This window comes from Cuculus canorus, chromosome 2 (genome assembly GCF_017976375.1).
Source record: "Cuculus canorus isolate bCucCan1 chromosome 2, bCucCan1.pri, whole genome shotgun sequence".
Lineage (NCBI taxonomy): Eukaryota > Metazoa > Chordata > Aves > Cuculiformes > Cuculidae > Cuculus > Cuculus canorus.
Window position 1 is genome coordinate 156,626,953 of NC_071402.1, and position 20,047 is coordinate 156,646,999.

Here is a 20,047-nt window from a genome sequence, read left to right on the forward strand (position 1 = left end):
CCGACAATTCCTAACCTTATACAGTAATTGTGGAGTGAGCAAAAAAGGAGAAGCTGCTCTGAAGGGGAACTGCCTCAGTGCACCTTTTGGGGAGAGTGCAGTTGATAGTCTGCTCTGTTGCTAAAGTGATTTGAAATAGTTTTCTTCCTTCAGAGGACTGGCTTGGTTTCAGCAAGACAGAAGAGGGAGCTGTTTCCTAAGCAAAGTGCATGTAATCTGTTTTCAAAGCAAAACGGGGACATTCCTACCAGGTGATTTGAGTTAAAGCCAGTAGAACATTTGAATTCCTGCTGAGCTCTGAGCTCCTGAAAACTCTCACTGAAATCAGCAGGACTGCTGATACTCCTGCAGTTAAGTGGAAGTAACAGAGAGTATAAGTGAGACTCCAAATAAACATTGACTGTTACAATATAAAGCCTGGCTCTTGCAAGACTTTTATATCCCTTTGTCCAAATCCTGCAATGTTTGAGAACCTTTCAGGATTTGTCCAGAGTGCTTAGCATTTTGAGGCATGAAAAATTACACTGCAGAAGCAGATATTTGTTTTGATTCTCTACTATTGCTACCTCATGCTTCTGATGTAAATATTAATCTAAGAATTTAGATGAGCAGCTGAAAATCTATGTAGGATTAACTGCAGCTGGTTTGTTCACCAGCATCTACGATTCTTCTTTTGTTTCTCAGAGAAAACTGAAGACATACAAATCTTATTTTTCCTTCCTTTTGCTGCACTTTTTCATTCTCTTCTCTCATTCACAAAAAACCCCAAATGATATTGTTACATACAGGCTGCAGGCATCCATTGTCTACATATGGGAAAAAAATGAAGCAAAAAAACACTTCCATGCTTCAACAGACAACTGAGTGTTATTGAATTAATGCTTACAAACTGAGTGGGCAGAAATACCTTGCTATAAAATATCCTGGGGATCCACAGTATTTTGACTCACACCTTTTAACGAAAGAAAATATCGTGTTTGTTTCTCATCAACTATCTAATTCTTAGCAACTGCATGAAGTGTGTGCCGTGGAGTAACTTGAAAGGCCAGATTTGTGACTTGGTATTTCAGTCTTATTAGTATCAACATGAAGTTAGACATCTGAGTACCATATTTCATGTAAGTTTTATCCTCATTAAGAATTGGACATTCTGTCTTTGTTCACATACCTGCAATTCTGCTGTCTTGACAATGAGGAAGCGTTTGGATTTCTGTGTTGACCCAAATTAAATGCTTACCTACAAAGAGGGCGATGTAATTGAAGAGCAAGAACTAAGTTTTCCAAAATGACAGACCAACACACTCACTCAGAACAGATAGGGGGAAAAAAAAAAAAAGCAACTTAATTTATTTGCATTTGTATTGCTGCAATTCCTTGTTTCTTTTAAGGAAAATGGAATCAAGTTAATGAATTAATCAAATAGAGACTAATGATAAAGGTGTAGTCTTTGCTTGTTTGTTGAACTGCTACTGCTGATAGCATCTATTTTCAGATTCAGGTATCTCTAGTGACAGTTTTAAAGGCCAGTGCTTAACTGCAGTTATTACCTATTTGCTCATGACTGTAATAAAATACTAACTTCTAATAGAAAACTATTTGTTATTTTTTCAGTGTACTCTAGACTTAGTGTTGATCCCCTTGCAGACATATTCCCGTTACAGAGTGAGTGCACTGCATTCCTTTAGTCACAGAAAGACAGAGGTGAAGAACAATTTGTTCACCTGCCCTTTCATTTATTTACGTAGTACCTGGCAATATGATGTCTAAATTCTGAATTGCAAAGAATAAGAACAAAATGATGATTTTATTCCATGTTTTACAGAGGAAACAAATTTTTGTTCTGTTGTGTTTTCTGTGTCATGGTTATAGTCTTTCCCATGTGACTAGGAGTTATTCCATAATGAAAATATATATGTTGTATCGTATATTGTGGAGTTTGCATACCTACTCAGACATAATTGTGGATGCAATCTATATGCCTTTTTTTTAAAGAATTCCATTATTTTCCAGGGAAAAAAGCAATATGTAGGTGGTAATAAATTTTCATCTGTCTTTAACTGCAGTCAAAGACAGCTGTTAATTTAATTCCTCAACTCATAGAATCGTAGAACATCAGGTTGGAAAGGAGGTTAAGGATCATCCAGTCCAACCTTTCTTGGCAAAAGCATGGTCTAGACAAGGCCAGCACCCTGCCCAGCTGAATCTTAAAAAGTGGCCAATGTTGGGGAATCTAGCACTTCCCTGTGGAGATTGTTCCAATGGCTGATTGTTCTCATTGTGAGAACAATGAGAGAGAATTTTCCTCTTGTGTCCAATCAGAATCTGCCCAGGAGTAACTTGTACCCATGACCCCTCATCTTTTCCATGTGGCTCCTTGTAAAATTTGGGCCTCCACCTTCTTTGTAGCCACCTTTTAAATATTGGAACATAGTAGTCTTCTTTTCTCAAGGCTGAAAAAAGCCATTTTTCTCAGCCTTTCATCCTATGACAGGCTTCCCAGACCTTTGATCATCTTTGTAGTCCTTCTCTGGACCCTCTCCATCCTGTCCACATCTTTTTTTCTATAGTGGGGACCAAAACTGAACACAATATTCCAGGAGTGGCCTAACAAGCACTGAGTAGGAAATTGACTTCTTTATCTCTGCTGGTGATGTCCTGGTTGACGCAAGCCAACATCCATTTGGCTTTCTTTGCTGCAGCAGCAGCATGCTGTTCACTCATATTAAGCTTGTTGTTCACCAGGGCCCCCAGGGCCCTTTCCGCAGAGTTGGCCCTTTCCTACCCGAGCCAGGTAAATCCCAGCGTGTGCCGCACTCCTGGATTATGTTTTCCCAGGTGCAAGATGATGAAGAAAATGAAGATATTAAACAGTGTTGGGCCCAGTATCAATCCCTGAGGGACTCCACTTGGAAAAGGAGCTGTTTACCATCTCCCTCTGATGCCGCATCTTCCTTTGTTTATTGTACTATATGTGTTGTGGCGTTTGTAATGGTAACCGTGCTAGTCCCCGGAAACTGTGGGTACAGGAGGTTATTGTCAAGACAATGTTTCAATCTGATTTTTAAACCTAACTTTTCTCAGGAGTTGGGTATATGACTTTTCCTATGCCATGTCTTTAGCTTTTAATAGTTTAAATATAATGCTTCAGTGACCACAGTACATTTCTTGCTTTTCCCCTAAGCTACCCAATAGTAGTACAGTCATGAATATATAAAGTAAATAAAGAAAGGCAAAGGTTTGTTTTGATGAAGAAATCATGTCCCAAAAGTAATTAGTTAAGAGTGAACCAATTTGTGATACTTTCCTATGTGATTTGATCAATCAAAGGTTGATTGTTGATGAGTTTTCTTGTTGTATAAACTAACCCAATGCATAGAGCACTCTTATTATTTTACTGTCAAACTTTCTATTTTAAGGAAATGAAAAATGTTTCTCCAAAAACATATGGAGACAAATACATAATCCTCTATTTGTGTATTGATACCAAACTACATGCACACATGTATACAGAAATGTATCAATAATTCCTCCATGTTCCATTGTAGCAATTTAATTTAACTTAAGAAGTTAAAAATGACATTTCTGTCTCGGTAGCTCTTCAGCAGACAATTTGAAACCCCATCTCTCTTTTAAGGCAATTTGGATGCTTTTGTTTATAGTTCATTCTCAAAGGAGTATTTTTCACTGTTCTCCTTTTTGTTCTTCTCAGTGTTAGTTGTATGCAAGGCACAAGCAAAATGTGGATGACTCACTACTTTTATTTTGTTTTTTAATTTGAGATTTTCAAGGGAATCAGAAAATATATTCAAAAATATACAATTTAAATGAATGGTCCAAGATTCCAACTAAAAGGTTGCTGTATCTATAGTTATGATTTTGTTAAAAAGCTGCAAGCGCCACAGGAACTTAGAGAGATGATGTTGAAGGAACATATTCAGATCAAAGTTAGCAAACTATTTAATAAAGACTTCCCCAAGCTGGGCAGAGCCTTGAATGGCAGTGAGGGAAGATTCTCTGCCACCTTTAATACCCTGAGGTGGTGTTGGACCAGATGATCTCCAGAGGACCTTCCAACCACAACCATTCTGTGATTCTGTGATTCTCCTTAATCCTGAATCCTCTACAAGGTGGAATGGAATTGATGATCTTTAGGAACTGTAAAAAAATCAATAGCTAATGAAGTTGATGCCTGACTTTGGATTAAAATCTTTCTATTGCTTTTCCAGTAAAGCCATGGTGAATAATGAGTTGTTTAGGAAGGCTAGATAGTGTTAGAAGGTCAAGATTTCCCTATGTTTCACAGCTTGAGCAAACAAAATTGGGGAAAGGCAAGCAAACCCACTTCACAGCAGTTGAGAAACAGTTCTTTTATCTCAGCTAAAGAGACATACTACAGTTGTTGCTTATGCAGCCTCTGAAGTTGAAGTGTTCTCCTAATTTGCTGTGCCTCTTAAATTATCAATGTAAGGTGTGGTGCTGATGTGGGAACCCTTCAGTTCTCAGGTAAATAGTTTCTAAATAGGTAAATCTGAGCCAGCCAACTGCGTTTTGACTGGGCAGTTCTGCATTGTAGTGGAACCACCTTAGTTTGAGTTGGTAGGCTGATAGTATCTGTAGAACGCGGGTTCACTTCTGGTAGTTAAGAAGAAAAACATCATATTGAGATGTCTGAACTTCTAGTTTCCTTGCATAAAGCCAACCAACCTCCCTCGCTAAGTTCCAAGAAAAATAGCGTAGAAAGTAGAATCAGAGCCATGAAGCAAGAAAAAGTACGAACCTGGAATAAAAGGCCCAAGGGAATGAAAGGACTTAGCAATCAGGACCTGAAGTTTAGGATAATCTTCCCAATTTCACAGAAACTAAATGGGAATGACTATCAGAAAGGCAAAAAGAAGTTGGAATATCATTACATCAGAACAAAAATTTCCTCCTGCCATTAGTGAACAAAAGGATACAGCAATGAACCCCATTGTCCAAAGTCAGAGATCTATAATATAGTTTCAGGAGCAAGGAAGATAATTAGTTCTTCACTCATTCTTTCATTGAGAATAATTACCCTACTTATCCAGTTCTCCTAATTGTGTCTGCTGTACTCTCCTTTGCCTTACCGTCAGTCTTGGCTACAAACTGAATGTGAGCTGGTGGTTTCCTTTCAGAAGTCTGCCAGTACAGATGGATATTTCAGGCCATAGGGACTATTTTATGACTGTGTAGCTTGGCTTCAGATGCCTTTTCCAACCAAAACCTAAGTGTCTCTGATGCACTTCATCTCCACGACCAGGAAAGCAAGGGCCACTGAGTTCAGAGCCAGAATTTCTCTTCCTGCAGTAGTCTCTAAACTGGATTTGCCTTAGCTAGGCAGTCTTTAGTTGTTCCCAAAATATCCCTCATTATTTTGTAATAAGCCTTTTTCTAGCAGTGCTCTGTATTGTAACACAAACAGGGTAGGGTTGGTGAATTGCCATAGATACCAAGTTCTTTAGTGGAACATTACTCATATTTCATAGAATCTTACAAATTACAGATGGAAATGACCTTTTTAAGGTCATTTGTTTCTACGTCAGATTATTCATTACTATATATACATATATTTGCTGTAATACTTTTTCCAGGGTTTTGTCTAGTCCAGTCATTTACATGACTCAAGTAACACCACTCCCCTGAGAGTATATTCCAGTGTCTAGCATTTCTTGGTCTTAGGAATTTTTCCCTTATATTTACCTCAAATTTGCTTTTTCTTATGTCCTCTTATCCATAGGTGAAGTTGATTTTTGATTGATCTTTCCGTTCCTTGCTACACATTTGCCTCCGTTAAAATGTTTCTAAAGATTTTTTCATGTTCCTTTAAGGCATTTTTTTTCCCTCAAACTTGTATGGTGAAATTTTGCTGTTGTTTTGCTGCTAGGTTTTATTGACTTGTTTTATGTTTTTAAAAATTTAACAATTATGACTGCCTCCAGTTAGTTTCTTATAGGCAGTTTGGTGTAAAAATAGGCTTTCTAGGAGGAGTAGGTGTTTTTAAGTCTGTACTGTTTGCCCAGAGGCCTGTATTATTTAACTGTTATAGACGAAATTGGTGTGTTGGATGAGATTACTTTGTTTAAAATAATATCTGGCATTTTGGTAAGTAATAAAGTTTAGATCCTGTGAGATATTGAGCAGTTCCTGAATGCACTCATCACCTTGATGGCTTCTTCTGTGAAGTGAGGTCTGAGCTCGGATGGCCATGACAGTTATAAACTACAGCCTCCCTGGGAAGCAACCACCCTGAGTATACATACAGACGGGGCAGAAAGTGGCTGAAGAGCAGCCGTATGGAAAGAGATCTGGAAGTTCTGCTCAGCAGCAAGTTGAGCATGAGCCAGCAGTGTGCTCTGGCAGCCGAGAGGGCAAACCGTGTCCTGGGGTGGATCGAGCGCTGCAATACCAGCAGATTGAGGGAGATGATTGTCTCACTCTGCTCTGCACCGATGCAGCCCCACCTCGAGTACTCCCTGCAGTTTGAGGCACCACAACGTAAAAAGGTTATCAAGCTGCTGGACAGTGTCCAAAGGAGACCACAAAATTGCTGAAGGGGAAGCCATGTGAGGAATGGCTAGAGTCACTTCTTATGTTCAGCCTGGAGAAGAGGAGACTGAGGAGACACCTCATTGCAATTTACTGCTTAATCACAAGAGAAGAAGGATCAGGAGCTGATCTCTTCTCTCTGGTGACCACTGATAAAGCTCGAGGGAATGAAAGGAAGATGTGCCCATGGGAATGGAAGGAAGATGTGTCAGGAGAGGTTTAGGTTGGATATTAGGAAATGATTCTTCACTGAAAGGATGCTGGATTGCTGGAACAGGCTCCCCAAGGGAAGCCACCACAGCTCCAAACCTGAAAATATTCAAGAAGAATTTGGACAACACCAGACACATGGTGTGAGTGTTGGTGTTGTCCTGTGCAGGTACAGGAATTGGGCTTGATGGTCCTTGTGGGTCCCTTCCAACTCAGGTCATTCTATGATTCTTTTCAACGCTAGTCAGAAAACCCCAAATGACTTCAGTATATGCCAACATACTCAGTGACATGCAGTGTGTATGAGCAATGTCTGAGGAATTCATTAAATGTTTCCTGTTATGAGAGGAAGAGGATGTATTGGGTAATGGTGGCATTTCTAGGAAACTAGTTTAATCAGAGGGCACTATTTTGGATAAAAGAATGGAAAGGGGTGCAGAGTTGGAGCGGACTAATAGTAAATTACCTTTGCATGTTTCCTTCCATATTTGTCTGTTTGTGATCTGTGTGTAACACCAGGCATTGTCCTTAAGCCACATGAAGAAGAAGCTCATGATGTCATTTCAGGCTTTCGTCAATGCTTCGGTGTGTCTTTGTAGGCAGGAAGCACAGTAAGAATAGTGCAGTCGGCACCTTCCCTGAGAGACTAACCAAATCCTCCTGGAGTGCGCTCAGCTGCCAGCCAGGGAAAAGGTCTTTATTTGACTCTTGCGATTGTCATTCAGAAGAATAGCAGAATGTCTGTGAAACAAAAAGGGATCGTCTTTGGGGAATATGAGTTTAACTAGCCCATATACAAAAAGAGAGGGAGAGACTGTGATAGCCAAGTCACTCAGGAGTGAAAACCTTCAAGTATTTGGAGTTGCATAATACCTTTTATAACATAATGCTTGGACCGGAAAAGAGAACCTAAAATAAAAGTAATAAACTATTGTGACTTTTGTTTTGTGCCAATGGATTTATGGCATCAGACTCTTCGACATAACATCTGTGTGTGCTGCCATTTGCCCTTTTAGTATTTTTCCAGCACTCCATAGGAAGAAGCACTTTGCAATTACTGGAAATGACAAATGGCTTCTGTATCATTTCTTTATTTTGGGAAAGGATTTAAAACTGGAAAGGTCCAGACCGTTGCCTAAAATGTGTTTGGTCAATTCAGAATTTACCTTCTTCATGCCAGTATAGAGGGACTCTAGATCTTCTCAAATGTAAAGCAAGAACAGACAGTATACAACCTGTTTTGCGGGTAGATCTGCACAACATTTCCTTTTACTGTGTTTATATATGACCATTGGGCAGAACATGGTAGAAAGCAGCATAAGAAACTACCTGCCCCTTAAAAACAATTGGTCATCTGCAGGTAGCACAAGGAATTGTTGTCCACACGTGTGTAACTGTCCCTCAGATTAACAGGAGACAAAATCTCTCCCTGCAGTGTGTTCACCAACAGGCTATTATCTGTGTTCACTCTTTTTCATAACAAAATGAGATAACTAGCCCACTCCTCAGCATAAGTTCTTGTTTTCTTCCAATGTAATGTTTGATATAACCTTTCAGGAAGATAATTTATTTTGCTAAAATCTATCAGGTTATAGTGGTTTGGGCCATTCAAAATCTGAGGTTGCTGACAGGAAATTAAAAGACGTGAAAATTCCACAACCTTAGAAGTAAGTGGCCTAAAAGTTGAAGGCCAAAGTCAGACAGAGTGAGTAATTCGTATATGACAAGCAGAACAGAGGGTTGTATTCACATCCACTGATGTTAATTGATGGAGTGCTGGAGTCTGGGAACCCCCCATGCCCAGTCATAGTGTCTCTTAGCTGGTGTGGTATAAGCATCTTTATTAAATGGAATTTTAGCTCCCTGTGTTATTTTACTGATAGTTGTTCATTTTGCTGGCAGCTATTTCGCACTACTGAATGTAATGGTCAGTTCATGACAGTGTCACTGTGCTCCTTGAAAATCTAGTGTGGGGGTATTGCATTGAAAAATTTTTGATGGACTGCAGTATTAATAGAGGAGCTACACTTATTATAGTAGGATTGGTTTTACAGCTGGATTTAACTATGCATTCATTGCCTGTGGGGGAGCATTCTGTTCAGGTGAGCCCAGCTCATCATGCGATTTGAATCATCTTGTATCTCAACATGTGGTTATAATTGTATTTTTTTTTCATATATAAGCCTTCCCAGCGAAGATATACAATAGTTTTCTCTACAGTTAGTAGTTGTCATTATAGTTAATAAAATTCAACAGGACAAACACAGATTCATGTGTAAGCTCATTAGAAATGACCTTTTCAATAAACATTTTTTCATTTACCTTTTTCATATCTGTCAGTGAGCCACCTCTTCATTGATTACTTTTTCATACTGCTAATATGCTAGTCAAATCAGATGTGGGTCTTCACTAAAAAGGTAGTTTAGAGAAATTAAGTCTGTGAGCTTTTCGTTAACCAATCTTGTGAGCATGGCAGAATTTATATTAAAGCTTCTTGATAAGGTCTTTTTCCTGTAGAAATACAATGCCTGGCATTGTTCGTAATAGTTTCCTTTGCATCTTTACAGTTCATTTTAATAATTCTGGCTTTATTTTTTTCCCCCAGAGCAGTGATAGACTGCATTAGATATAATGGCCTTGCTTGCCCTTTTGCAAATAGAAAGAGTCTAGTTTTTTTTTCTTAACTACTGTCCGGGTCTTACTATACGAAGAATGTCATATATGCCTCTATATGGCATAATTTATTATGCAGAAAAGATATATGTTCAGTAGAAAAGCTGTTGTAATCGGGTAGTGGAAATAAGTGTGACCAACACAGTCATTTTAAAGCCACAGATGATCAATGTTTATTTTTTAAGCCCCTTTGTTTATTTGACTTGTGTGTATGGTAGTATAAATAGGAAATAGAGGAATGTACATGCATTATTGTGCCACAAAGTGCTTTCTCTGTGAGTTCAGCTATTCTGTGTAAATTCTGTTTTCTCCAATGCATGAAGATCAGATAGGAATGTTCAAATATTTAGAAAAAGTACTGTATAGTATGTTTATAATGAAACATATTTTCTTCCTGTCCCATTTTTCTGCCATGACAGATGGCTTCCCCTTTCCTGACTATTCTAACTGTATGGTTTCGTGCGTACAATAAATTTTCCTGGAACAGTAACCATCTGCTGAAATGGAAATTGCAATAGATGTCTTGACAGTGTTTTGAGAAACACAAGTTCCCCTTAAGGATGGAGGCTACACCTGCAAAAATACCCCACTTAACCAGAGAATACCCAACATCAATCTTTGGTGTCAGCACTCATCTTGATGGGAATTTCTTTGTGCCTTGAGAATTCAAAGGACTTTGCATCCCAGGCTTGGTTCTTCCTGGAATTGGTGTAGAACCAAAATGTTGTAGGCTTTCCAGAAAGCAGTGATGTAAAAAACTGGTGCCTGGGGAGCCATGTGTGAATTGTGCTATAGCTTCACTTGACTTTTGTTTATAGATCTTTTCACATGGAATATTATGAGGAGAACTGTGTTTGGGCCAACAACGAATCGGTTATTGCTAATTTGATATAGGGAGTCATCTACATGCCTAAACACAGGCATCTATTGCTGTTTGAAACTCTAAGGTATCCAAGACCCCTAATGAGGCTACGAGATAGTATGCACTACCTATAGGAGACCCAAGCCCTTTTGAAGTAGCAACTGAGGCCAGATAGGATGCTGTAACTTGTAGTGCTGCATTGTAAAGTATTAAGAGCTCTGTTTTTGGAAAACTAGATCAAAAAGGTTTGATCTAGGAAGAAACACATTATTCTCTGGGAAATGAGAGGCAATAGAGTGCTATCTCAGATAAAACAGAAATGTGGATTACAATTTTCTGAACGCAATTAAGTGCCATGACCACTTGGCTGAAAACATTTTATTGGCAAATCTAATGTTAATGAGACCTTCTCACTGACCAAGAGAAATAAAAATGCTATTGAGTAGCCAGGAGAAAGAAATCTTAGTTGAAATTCAGTATTAGCAAGTAGCAAGGGAAGATCTGATTTTCTTTTAAAATACACCGGAGTCAACTATTTTAAACTCTCCATAACATTAAAAGTACTGTTATGATCAGTGAGAGCTCAATACTACTTATGTTACTATACAAATTTGCTCTCAGTCCTCTTATTTATATTGACCTCCTAGGGATCCTAGTTATTTTTATCTTAAGTCTCTAGTAAAATGGTGATTCATTTTCATTCTGTCTTTTATGAATTGTGGTCATCCACATTTCATTGTATAAAGCCTTTAACTTATAGCAAAACAGAGGAGTGTTTCTTTTCTTATAGTATCAAAGACTACCAGTGAGAAAGATGCCAAAATGCTTTTAAACTGGAAAAGTCCTGAGTGTGATATGTCGGTGTTCTGGTTTTATTCGTCTTTCACACACTAAAAAAGGAAATTAAGTTAATGGAAAGTATGTGATATGACAGCACTTGCTGCTATAATAATATCATGTGTACAAAGAATGTTGCTGAGGAAATTATTCCATGCTATTTTTGAAAGGATTGTCACTGTGTTACCTTTTTTTTCCCAAAACAAAGGCCAATGATGCAGCATTTTTTTTTGGGGGGGGGGAGGGGGCAAAGAATACCAACTTTTTACAGTGCCTATATGAAATTTGTCTTTGGTTCTGAGTTCATTTTGGTATAAATTCAACAGGAATAGTAAACCTCAAAAAATCTAACATTCTGTTTAAAGTTCTGACTTCACAGTCAAGTTTAAGTGCTTAGTCCTTTTAGTAGTTGTTTATATGAATTTTGAACCTGTTATTTTTGTAATATGCAATTAAATTGCAAGGGCAGTTGAAAAACTGCTACCTCTTAACGGATGAAAAAATTATCCTGGTAAAGGAAGCCAGTCTAAAACTTGTTACCACTTATACTACTTGAGTATTTTAGGTGTTTAATGACTTAAATCTCATCCTAAGCCTTGTCAAGGATGTAAATTTTATTTTATGTCCTGATCCTTCAAACTCAGAGACACTTAGATATACATGAGTGTCCTCACTTGAAATTCAGGGCAATATAAAATCTACCCTTGTAGATGAGCTTGCAGGACCTGACATATACTGAAGTCACAAGTGAAATAAAACTGAAATCCTGAATCCATTGCACTGTGTTGCTCTTTGCTGGTTGCTTTCCTGAGGAAGTCGTGAAATTCACCTTTCTTTCATTGAAAAAGTTTTTGTTCTAAGCACCATTTATTTATTTATACAATAAAAGCATTTTAAAAGCTGAAGGTGAAAGCCATTGAATGTGGTTTCTGTCTACAGATTTTGTTATATATACACACATATAGGTACACGCATATAAAAAATTATGTCTTTGTGTGGGCATACTTATTCAAACAAATTTCTCATTAGAAGTGAACATTTACTCATTCATTTTTTGATTAATTTTAATGTAGGAAGTCTCCAACATCCATGTGCTATAAAGAAGACCAGGTGAAAGATGTCCTCGAATTAGGTAAGATGTGCTAAGCTTCAGTTTGGCTTTTGCCATCTGATTCTTTAGAGCAGCTGTAACAAAATACAGATGGGTCACTTCTTTTTTAACTCTTAATCGATTCAGAGTAATTGCATTTGCTATTACACTTATTCAGTAAGATTGTAAAGAAGTCATTAAGAAATAATCAAACATAGGCTGTCTCATGTATTTTTTATTTGTCCTTTCTGGCTAAAACTGTATTTTCTTCTTTATAAAGATGGCTGATATGAAAGTGTTGATGGTCGTTTTGATGACCCCCTGGCACTGAGCCTGCTGGGGAAGCAATTCTTTTCATGCAACACATTATTTTTTTTCCTTTCAGTCGATGTTGAGGATGAAGAAATACCTGGAGAAGTTAGTAAGAACCCGGATCTTTCAACATTGTACATGCTTCAAGTAGTGTCAAAGGCAATTGATATTTCTCTTGCAAAAGTAAGACTAAATATGATGGTAAAGACAAATAGATGTGTGAGAATGTTATTGTAGTTAACTTTGGCAACGATGCAATGGGTTGCTCTGTGTTGCATGTTTGTGCGATTTATATGCTGTATTCGTTCCCAAGTATATTCCCTATCTGATATTCAGGTCAGAAAGTAACAGAGAGGTCCCCTTTCCCAAAATTCAGAAAAATACCAGAAAAGCATGCCAGAAAGCATCAGCTCTCTTAAAGCTCAGATAATAGCTTTAATTAATGAAGCTTATATTATTTTATTAATGCCTCTAGTTAGTTATTCAAGTGGTTATTCTCCAGTCCTTTAAATTGTCAATGGTTCAGAATAAGTTTATTGTTCCCCTATGACTGCTTCTCCCTTGCTTATCTTCCTTATTTTGAGCAGAAATGGAACCATTAAGTACTTTTTTAATATTTTCCTTCCCATTCAGACAGAGGGAAAAAAAAAAAAACCAAAAAACAAGAAAAAAACCCCAAGAAAGATAACAAGGGTATCTTCCAATTTCACTTCTCGGTCAGAGGTCTAAGTAACTACACAAACACTGATCAGTATGTTCTTATTTCTTCTACTTTAGCATGAATGCAATTTCTTCAGTTTAGCTGTTCCTGAATAGTAGTGGTCAGCAGTTGTTCAGGGTCATGATTTGAATTTGGTATATATTGATACACGTTCCGACGTTCAGCAGTCAAACCCTTGAGTATCAGGTATCTCGTGCCCTCAACTTTGACAGGCAAGACAGGCTGTCTTTTCTCCATATTACGTCCAGCAGGGTCCTTTTCTTCCTAGCGTAACCATTAATAGGTGTTGGTCTTGTAGCTGTTAAATTTAAGGCATTATTCTGTAATGCTTTGATAGGAAACTCTGCCCCAGACGATTTGCATTAACAGTTTCCTATGCCGAGCAGCACATGGCATTATGAGTTGAAGTAATATTGCAGGAAAAGGAAAAAATTGCTCCTATTCATTTGAGTGTTGCTATTTACAGAATGTATAAAACAGAAAAGGGCGGTTATAGTGAGTTAGTCATTACCCTTCCTTGCTCATCCTTTATTTTCTACAAATTACTAGAAGAAAATGTACTTGCGTTTTGCATTTGTTTTTAAAATGAGAACTTCTTTCTTTTTTTTTTCTCCAATAGGAATTAAAAAATCTTTTGTTTGGCTCTAGTCTTTGTTGCTTCAGTGAAGAATGGAAAATACAGAGTTTTACATTTAATAACATACCACAGTTAAAATACGGCATTGTGCAAAAAAAGGTACTGTAATTGACTTCCTTAAAGTGATCTTTGCTTTTTACACTGAGTTTACAAAGACTTTGTGTTTCAGCATTAAAGTCTACTAAAGACATTTCTTCTTTAACTCCTCTGGTTACCACTGGGTGATATTAGCTTGTCAGGTCTTGTTAGGAGATGAGAAGTGGGTGGAATATTTCTGAGGAAAACTTAAAGTAGCTACAGAAAGCTTGTATATATGTGTGTGTGTGATAAGTTATTCGTAAGACAAGCCACTTCAGCTGAAAGCTAGTGGTGGTAGAAGAATAAAAGGGCATAAATCATTGGGTGGAGTTGAACAGGAAAAGGATACATAGGGACAATGTTTAACAAGTTTAAGATGGAGCTTTATCTCAAAAATCTTTATGTCTCAAAATGGGGGGACATTGCAAGAATTGTCTGCAGTGCCTGGGAAATCATAGAGATATTTTTACCTCTTGAAGAGGTCAGATGGGGGTCAGATGATGAGGCTCATTACTAAAATAAAAGGGAACATTTGCCCCTGAAGTACCACTGGAACTGGGACACTAGGGCTGCTGGTGAGATCACCACTTTTACAGCCATGTTTCTGTAATTCTGGACTGCAGCCACAAGATGCCAGCTCTTCCCTAAAACAAAGTTTCCATCAGTTCCTCAGCATCACCTACCAAGTGGCCCTTTGTAAGATTCCCAGCAGGTCTCTGTGGTGACCGGAGCTGTTAAAACCACCATACTATAACTAAAGTCAGCCTGGAAAACCTGTACCAAATCTACAGAAATTTTTGGTGCTAACAAATATCTCTCTGGTCTGGGGCATTCAGTGGGAGAATCACTCATTTGTTATTGTCTTGTCAACCTTGCCTGGGTGTCAGACTCTTACAGACTGAGACTGCAGTGCCTCAGACTGTCCTTCTACTCTGTATGCTAGATGCAGTTGGTCAGCCTGATTTCTCAGCTGGCTGTTGCGTAGACTCAGACTGGGGACCACACACAGGATATGTAGCTGCCTCCAAAGTCAAACGGATCCGTCATTAAAATGCATCCTCCTCAGCTGCAGGTTAATGCTTTTGTCTCTGCCCTGTGACTCTCTACATACGTTTGTTGGATATCCACGCACCAGGTCTCTTAAGAGCAAGGATCTGAGAACTTCACTAAAGAGTAGGGAAAGAGTAGACTGCTCTTTACAAAACACTCAAGCTTCTGCACTGATGCCGAAAATCTTTATCTGGCCTCAGAGAAGCAGACCATTATATACTATGCAGAAATAAGAGGAAAAGAGGCTTTGGGGCAAGGGCAATTGCTAATAAACATGTCATTAAGATGTATAATTAACTTACCTTGTCTAGTTAAGTATTTCATTAGGTTGATGATCTCAGAAGAAAGCTACTTTTGTGTAAATAAAACCTAGCAGAATAAAAGATATGAAATGTTAATTTAAACTCCAAAAGCAACCATGGCAGTAGTGTTCACTGCTCCACAGTAAATGTGCTTGCTGTTTCCAGACTTTGCTGCTAGAGAAAGGATATCTCATCGCTTCTAGCAATTCACTGGCTATTAAATTCCCTACCGTAAATTCCACAACAGGAATGGTGAACCAGGGTGTTTTACTTAGATGTGTTTATTTCAGACAGTTAATATTCCTCCTCACTTCCAGAATTCATTTCAGTTTCTGTGGTGCTATAAGAAGATATTTAGAATGGTTCCCATAATTTTTTTTTGGCAGGGGGCCTTCCTTGGTGAACTGAAATAGCCTTGCTTTTTTCCTTAATGTATTTCAGACAGTTCAGTCATTAGTTACGTAAGTAATTATAAAGAGGTAGTGTGTGTGTAATATAAATGAGAAAATGGAAGGTGTCAATATCTAAGCTACTTTCTGATTACAAGACCTTTATTTTTCCAGGTTGCGTACTATGCGTACTGCACTTGCTTACAGGACCTGATCCCTTAGGCTTGATGCTCTACCTAGGACAACCTGCAAATTAAACTGATTACTTTAATAACATTGCTATTTGGAAATAGCAGCTCTAGCTGCTCTTTTCATTCTTCTCTAGGATTTTGAGAGGAGTTTGATAGATCTTAAACCAATTTATCACAGCCTGGTCATGATCTGTAGAGGAAGCCGAGAGTGCAATTGTAGCATATAACAGCAGTGTGATCCTAGGTCAATCTCATGCTATGGAGAGTATCAACATCGTAGACTTTGGCATGGGTTAAAATCAGATTCTCCCTAAAACCTGCTGGGTTGTCCATACTTTCTTATCTCATTGGTTTTCTTACTTTACCTGGGTAGGCAAAGGTAGCACTAATACATCAGCCAATGGGATGTTGGTTTAGGAAGGACTGATGATAATGTTAAGAATAAATCCATTTCTGAGAATGGAGGCATGTGTCCACAGACGCACGAGAACAGCTGTGGGATTTAATATGCTGAATCCTCTGTTAAATTGCTGTAATTCCCAGTTCTGCCACTGTGATGTGTGCTATTGTCGAATCTGTGATGTTAGTCGTGTCCTGCATAGTTTGATATTCATGCATAGCTGTTCCAGACATGATGGCTTTTCTCTGCCTCCTCACTAAACTATTTGAGTAATAATATGATACAAGGCACCTGGGGAGACCTGAGTGATGAGGGAAGGACAGTTAGGCAGGGTGGAGTTTTCTAGGTAAGAGGAGGGTTTACCATTTGTTTCCCAGGACAACTTGTGCATCTGTCTTTTTTGTTAATCCATAGAAACAGGTTTTGGTCATGCAGTGGGGTCGCATGGGTTAGTTGGCAGGGTATAAGCAAGGGGAAGGACATACATTGCTATCCGATCCCACAGTCTTTCAAAACAACTGTAAATCTGTTTTCCATTGAGTTTAAAGCTATTATGGCATATTGCAATTTTTTCCCCAATATTATTCATTTGAAAGGTTCAAACTTCCTTCATTGTCTTTCTCTTCCCTAGTGAGATAAGTGCTGGTGCAGAGGGGTATTTATAAAACTCTTTGTTTAGTGATGTAAGTGGGAACCTGATGGGAGACGTAGTGCTTAGAGGAGGTAAAAGAGTAAGGTTTATTTTTACTTTTTGGAAAACAGTCAGATTTGATTTCTCACTGGAAATTAAGGTTCAATAGGGATGAGGAGGTCTTTAATTTGTTTGTATAATTACAGAACAGATTTTAAATGAACTTTCCTTTGATGTTATAGATGTCTAGGCATTTTCAGGAAAAAGAGGTGGACAACACAATACCAGTTAGTAACACTGGTTTTCATTGGCTTGCAAAAAAATTAGAGCAACAGAAAGCACCACAAAGTCATAGATGGAAAGAGAGAGATGAAAGAATAGCTTACACCTGAATGGAAGCACATACCTTGTGAAAGTTTTGACTAGCATCAAACAGTGCAAGTTGTTTTGCTTATGGATTGTCCCATTATTCCCCTCAGGGTGGCCCATGTGGAGTACTGGCTGCAGTTCAAGCTTGTGTCCTACAACAGCTTATCTTTGCAGAGAGTAACAAGAATAAAGACACTCGGTAAGTCAGCAATTGACATCAGAAATATTTTCTCTACAGAGGTAAAACATTTTTTTTTCTGCTGCAGCCGCTCAGGAGCCTTTTGAATTTGAACTTGTTGAACTTCTCTTTGTCTCTGAGTGAGAAAGAAAGTAGCATATGATTTCCTTGTATTAAGTTCCTTTTCAACTGTAGGAATTTAGAGGCTGGTGTTTTAGTTGTATGATTGGTTGCTTGTGATTAACCCAAGAGCCTTTGAAAAAACCCAGCAGCTTGAATTTAGACCAATGAAAATTATTTAACTTTGAGATCCCATGGAGATATGATTTCAAGGAAAATGTAATCAGGGTTTGAAAGAGCATTAAATTCATGCAGATTTTGACAATAAGAATCTCAGTGAGGGTGAAAAATTAAAGTTATAGCCATAATTTTTTTATCTCGCTACTGTGTTTAGTCTTTCAAAATAAAACTCCTTAGTGGAATTTGAATCTAAATTCTATGTGTGTATTTTCTACCCTAAAGGAATATTATTAAGTATTGCTAGTGTCAAGGAAATTTGATCAAACTGCTATAATATTAATGTACTTGTCAATTTATAAAAGGAACAGAGTTTATTTAATTAAATGCTGGAAAACAACGTCTAAAAAATTACTTTTACCAGAGTTCTTGTATTCACCTTTTGTTTTCAATAAGAAATTAGGTCCATTGCAAAAGAGAAATTTCACAAAGCTTTCCTGTGCTTTATAGGTATAGTTTACTGAATAGGGATAACAGCATTTTACTGGTTTACAGTCACCACCCTGTGTTATTTGTGGGTGATACTCTGCCCCAATTTAGTCAGTTTTCCTGCAGGAAAGTTGGGGAGGAGCTTTTTATCAGGGAATGCAGTGATAGGACAAGGGGTAATGTTTTAAGCTGAAAGAGAGAAGATTTAGATTAGGTACTTGGAAGATTTTTTTTTTTTTCTGGGAGGGTGGTGAGGCACTGGCACAGGTTGCCCAGCGAAGTCATGGATTCCCCATCCCTGGAGGTGTTCGAGGCCAGGTTGGATGGAGCTTTGAGCAACCTGATCCAGTAGAAGGTGTCCCTGGTCATATGAAATGTTGCAAACCTGGCTTAGAATCTAAGTACAATACTGAAAGTTTTACCCTTACATCTGCTGTTGCTAGTTATTATTGTCACTGGTTGCTTGCAAGCCTCAAAACAAGGGCCAAATAGAGATGATGCTGTGAATTTATTACTTGAAGTCACTTAAAGGCAATTTGCGAGGACTGATAAAGAGGTAGGGTTAATCGTATAATACATGTGCAGAGTGTAATGTCAAGTTAATTCTACAATGTTTTGCAGTTTAGGTTTTTCCTTATTCTGTTCAGTTCTCTCAGTTCATCACATCTGCCTGTAATTCATATCAAGACCATTTAGAGCACACTTTTTAAAAGTGCAAAAATTAGCTAACAAAATTTATTATTCTAATTTAGGTAACAATGAAACTAGACTTTTCTAGGCAGAATGAGGCTCTTGTCCACAAGAAAGAAAAAAAGAAATCTCTTTGCAAGAAATTCAGTACATAGTTAGATTTTATGACCAGGACTTTCCACAAAATTCACTGAAGGATTGTTGGTTGTGAAAACCAAGGACTTGTTTCAGCCTTTGATCATCTGCTCCTTGGTCCCTTTAAGTCTCAGGTCATCCTTAGCATAAATAGAGATGTTAAGATGTTAAGAGGAAGCCCTTTCAACATGGTTCAGTGATCGTAAATGTCATAAAATAATGTGGCACCCAAATAAGTGGGTTGAGACCAGATTGTTTAAGCTGTAGTGTCCCAGCCTATGCCAGCTACAACCTATCCTGTTTACTTGGCAAAATTTACCTGTCCTGTTTTTCTTCTGTAATCCACATGGTTTTAAAAGATTTTGTTTTTACATATTTTGTATATGAAAAATGCTTCTGAAGTATGCAGAAAGTCTCCAAGGAATTTCAAGTTAGCAGATGAGCTGTTTGTCTTTATGCACAGAAATGCTAACAGCCTCCGGGCTCCGAAAAATGAATAGCAAGATAGACTATTTTGTTCATGAGATAAATGTATTTTTCTTATTATGTGTTTGCCATAGGCAGAATGCTTAGTCAAGCAGAAAGGGAAGTCTCAGAGCTTGAAATGAGAGGATTAATATTCCTTTCTAATTCTAACCTGAGTTTTCCAATTATTAGCCACTTCACAGTAAGAGTTTGACTTAAGGCTTCTTTAACATTCAAGAAATAATTATTGTGTCTCCTTCTTACCCTGCTACCTCTCTCAGACATATAAATTAGTTGCTATGCCACCCATAAATTTCTGAGTGTCAGTATTAGAACACAGGCAGAGAGAAGAGAGAGTTATTAGTTTTTTTTACTTGAAAACTCTCACCAATTATTTCCCATATCTCACATCCTTCAGAGAGGAAAACATTCTCTAAGTGAATGTTATATTCAAGGCACACATTGAACTTGAAAGTCTGTTTAATTTTTGATGTTTGGTGTTTCTTGTTTAGTCTTTTGAATTATTAGATCTTT

General features: G+C 37.9%; 1 protein-coding gene across 1 annotated transcript in view; it reads left to right on the forward strand.

The window, feature by feature from the left end:
- The window catches only part of MINDY4 (MINDY lysine 48 deubiquitinase 4), a 79,010-nt gene that overhangs the window by 12,324 nt on the left and 46,639 nt on the right, over positions 1–20,047 (forward strand). The window contains exons 6-9 of the mRNA XM_009558276.2: positions 12,223–12,281; positions 12,625–12,734; positions 13,892–14,008; positions 17,430–17,518. Of these exons, the coding sequence (XP_009556571.2) occupies positions 12,223–12,281; positions 12,625–12,734; positions 13,892–14,008; positions 17,430–17,518 (375 nt within the window). The remainder of the gene's footprint in view (positions 1–12,222; positions 12,282–12,624; positions 12,735–13,891; positions 14,009–17,429; positions 17,519–20,047) is intronic.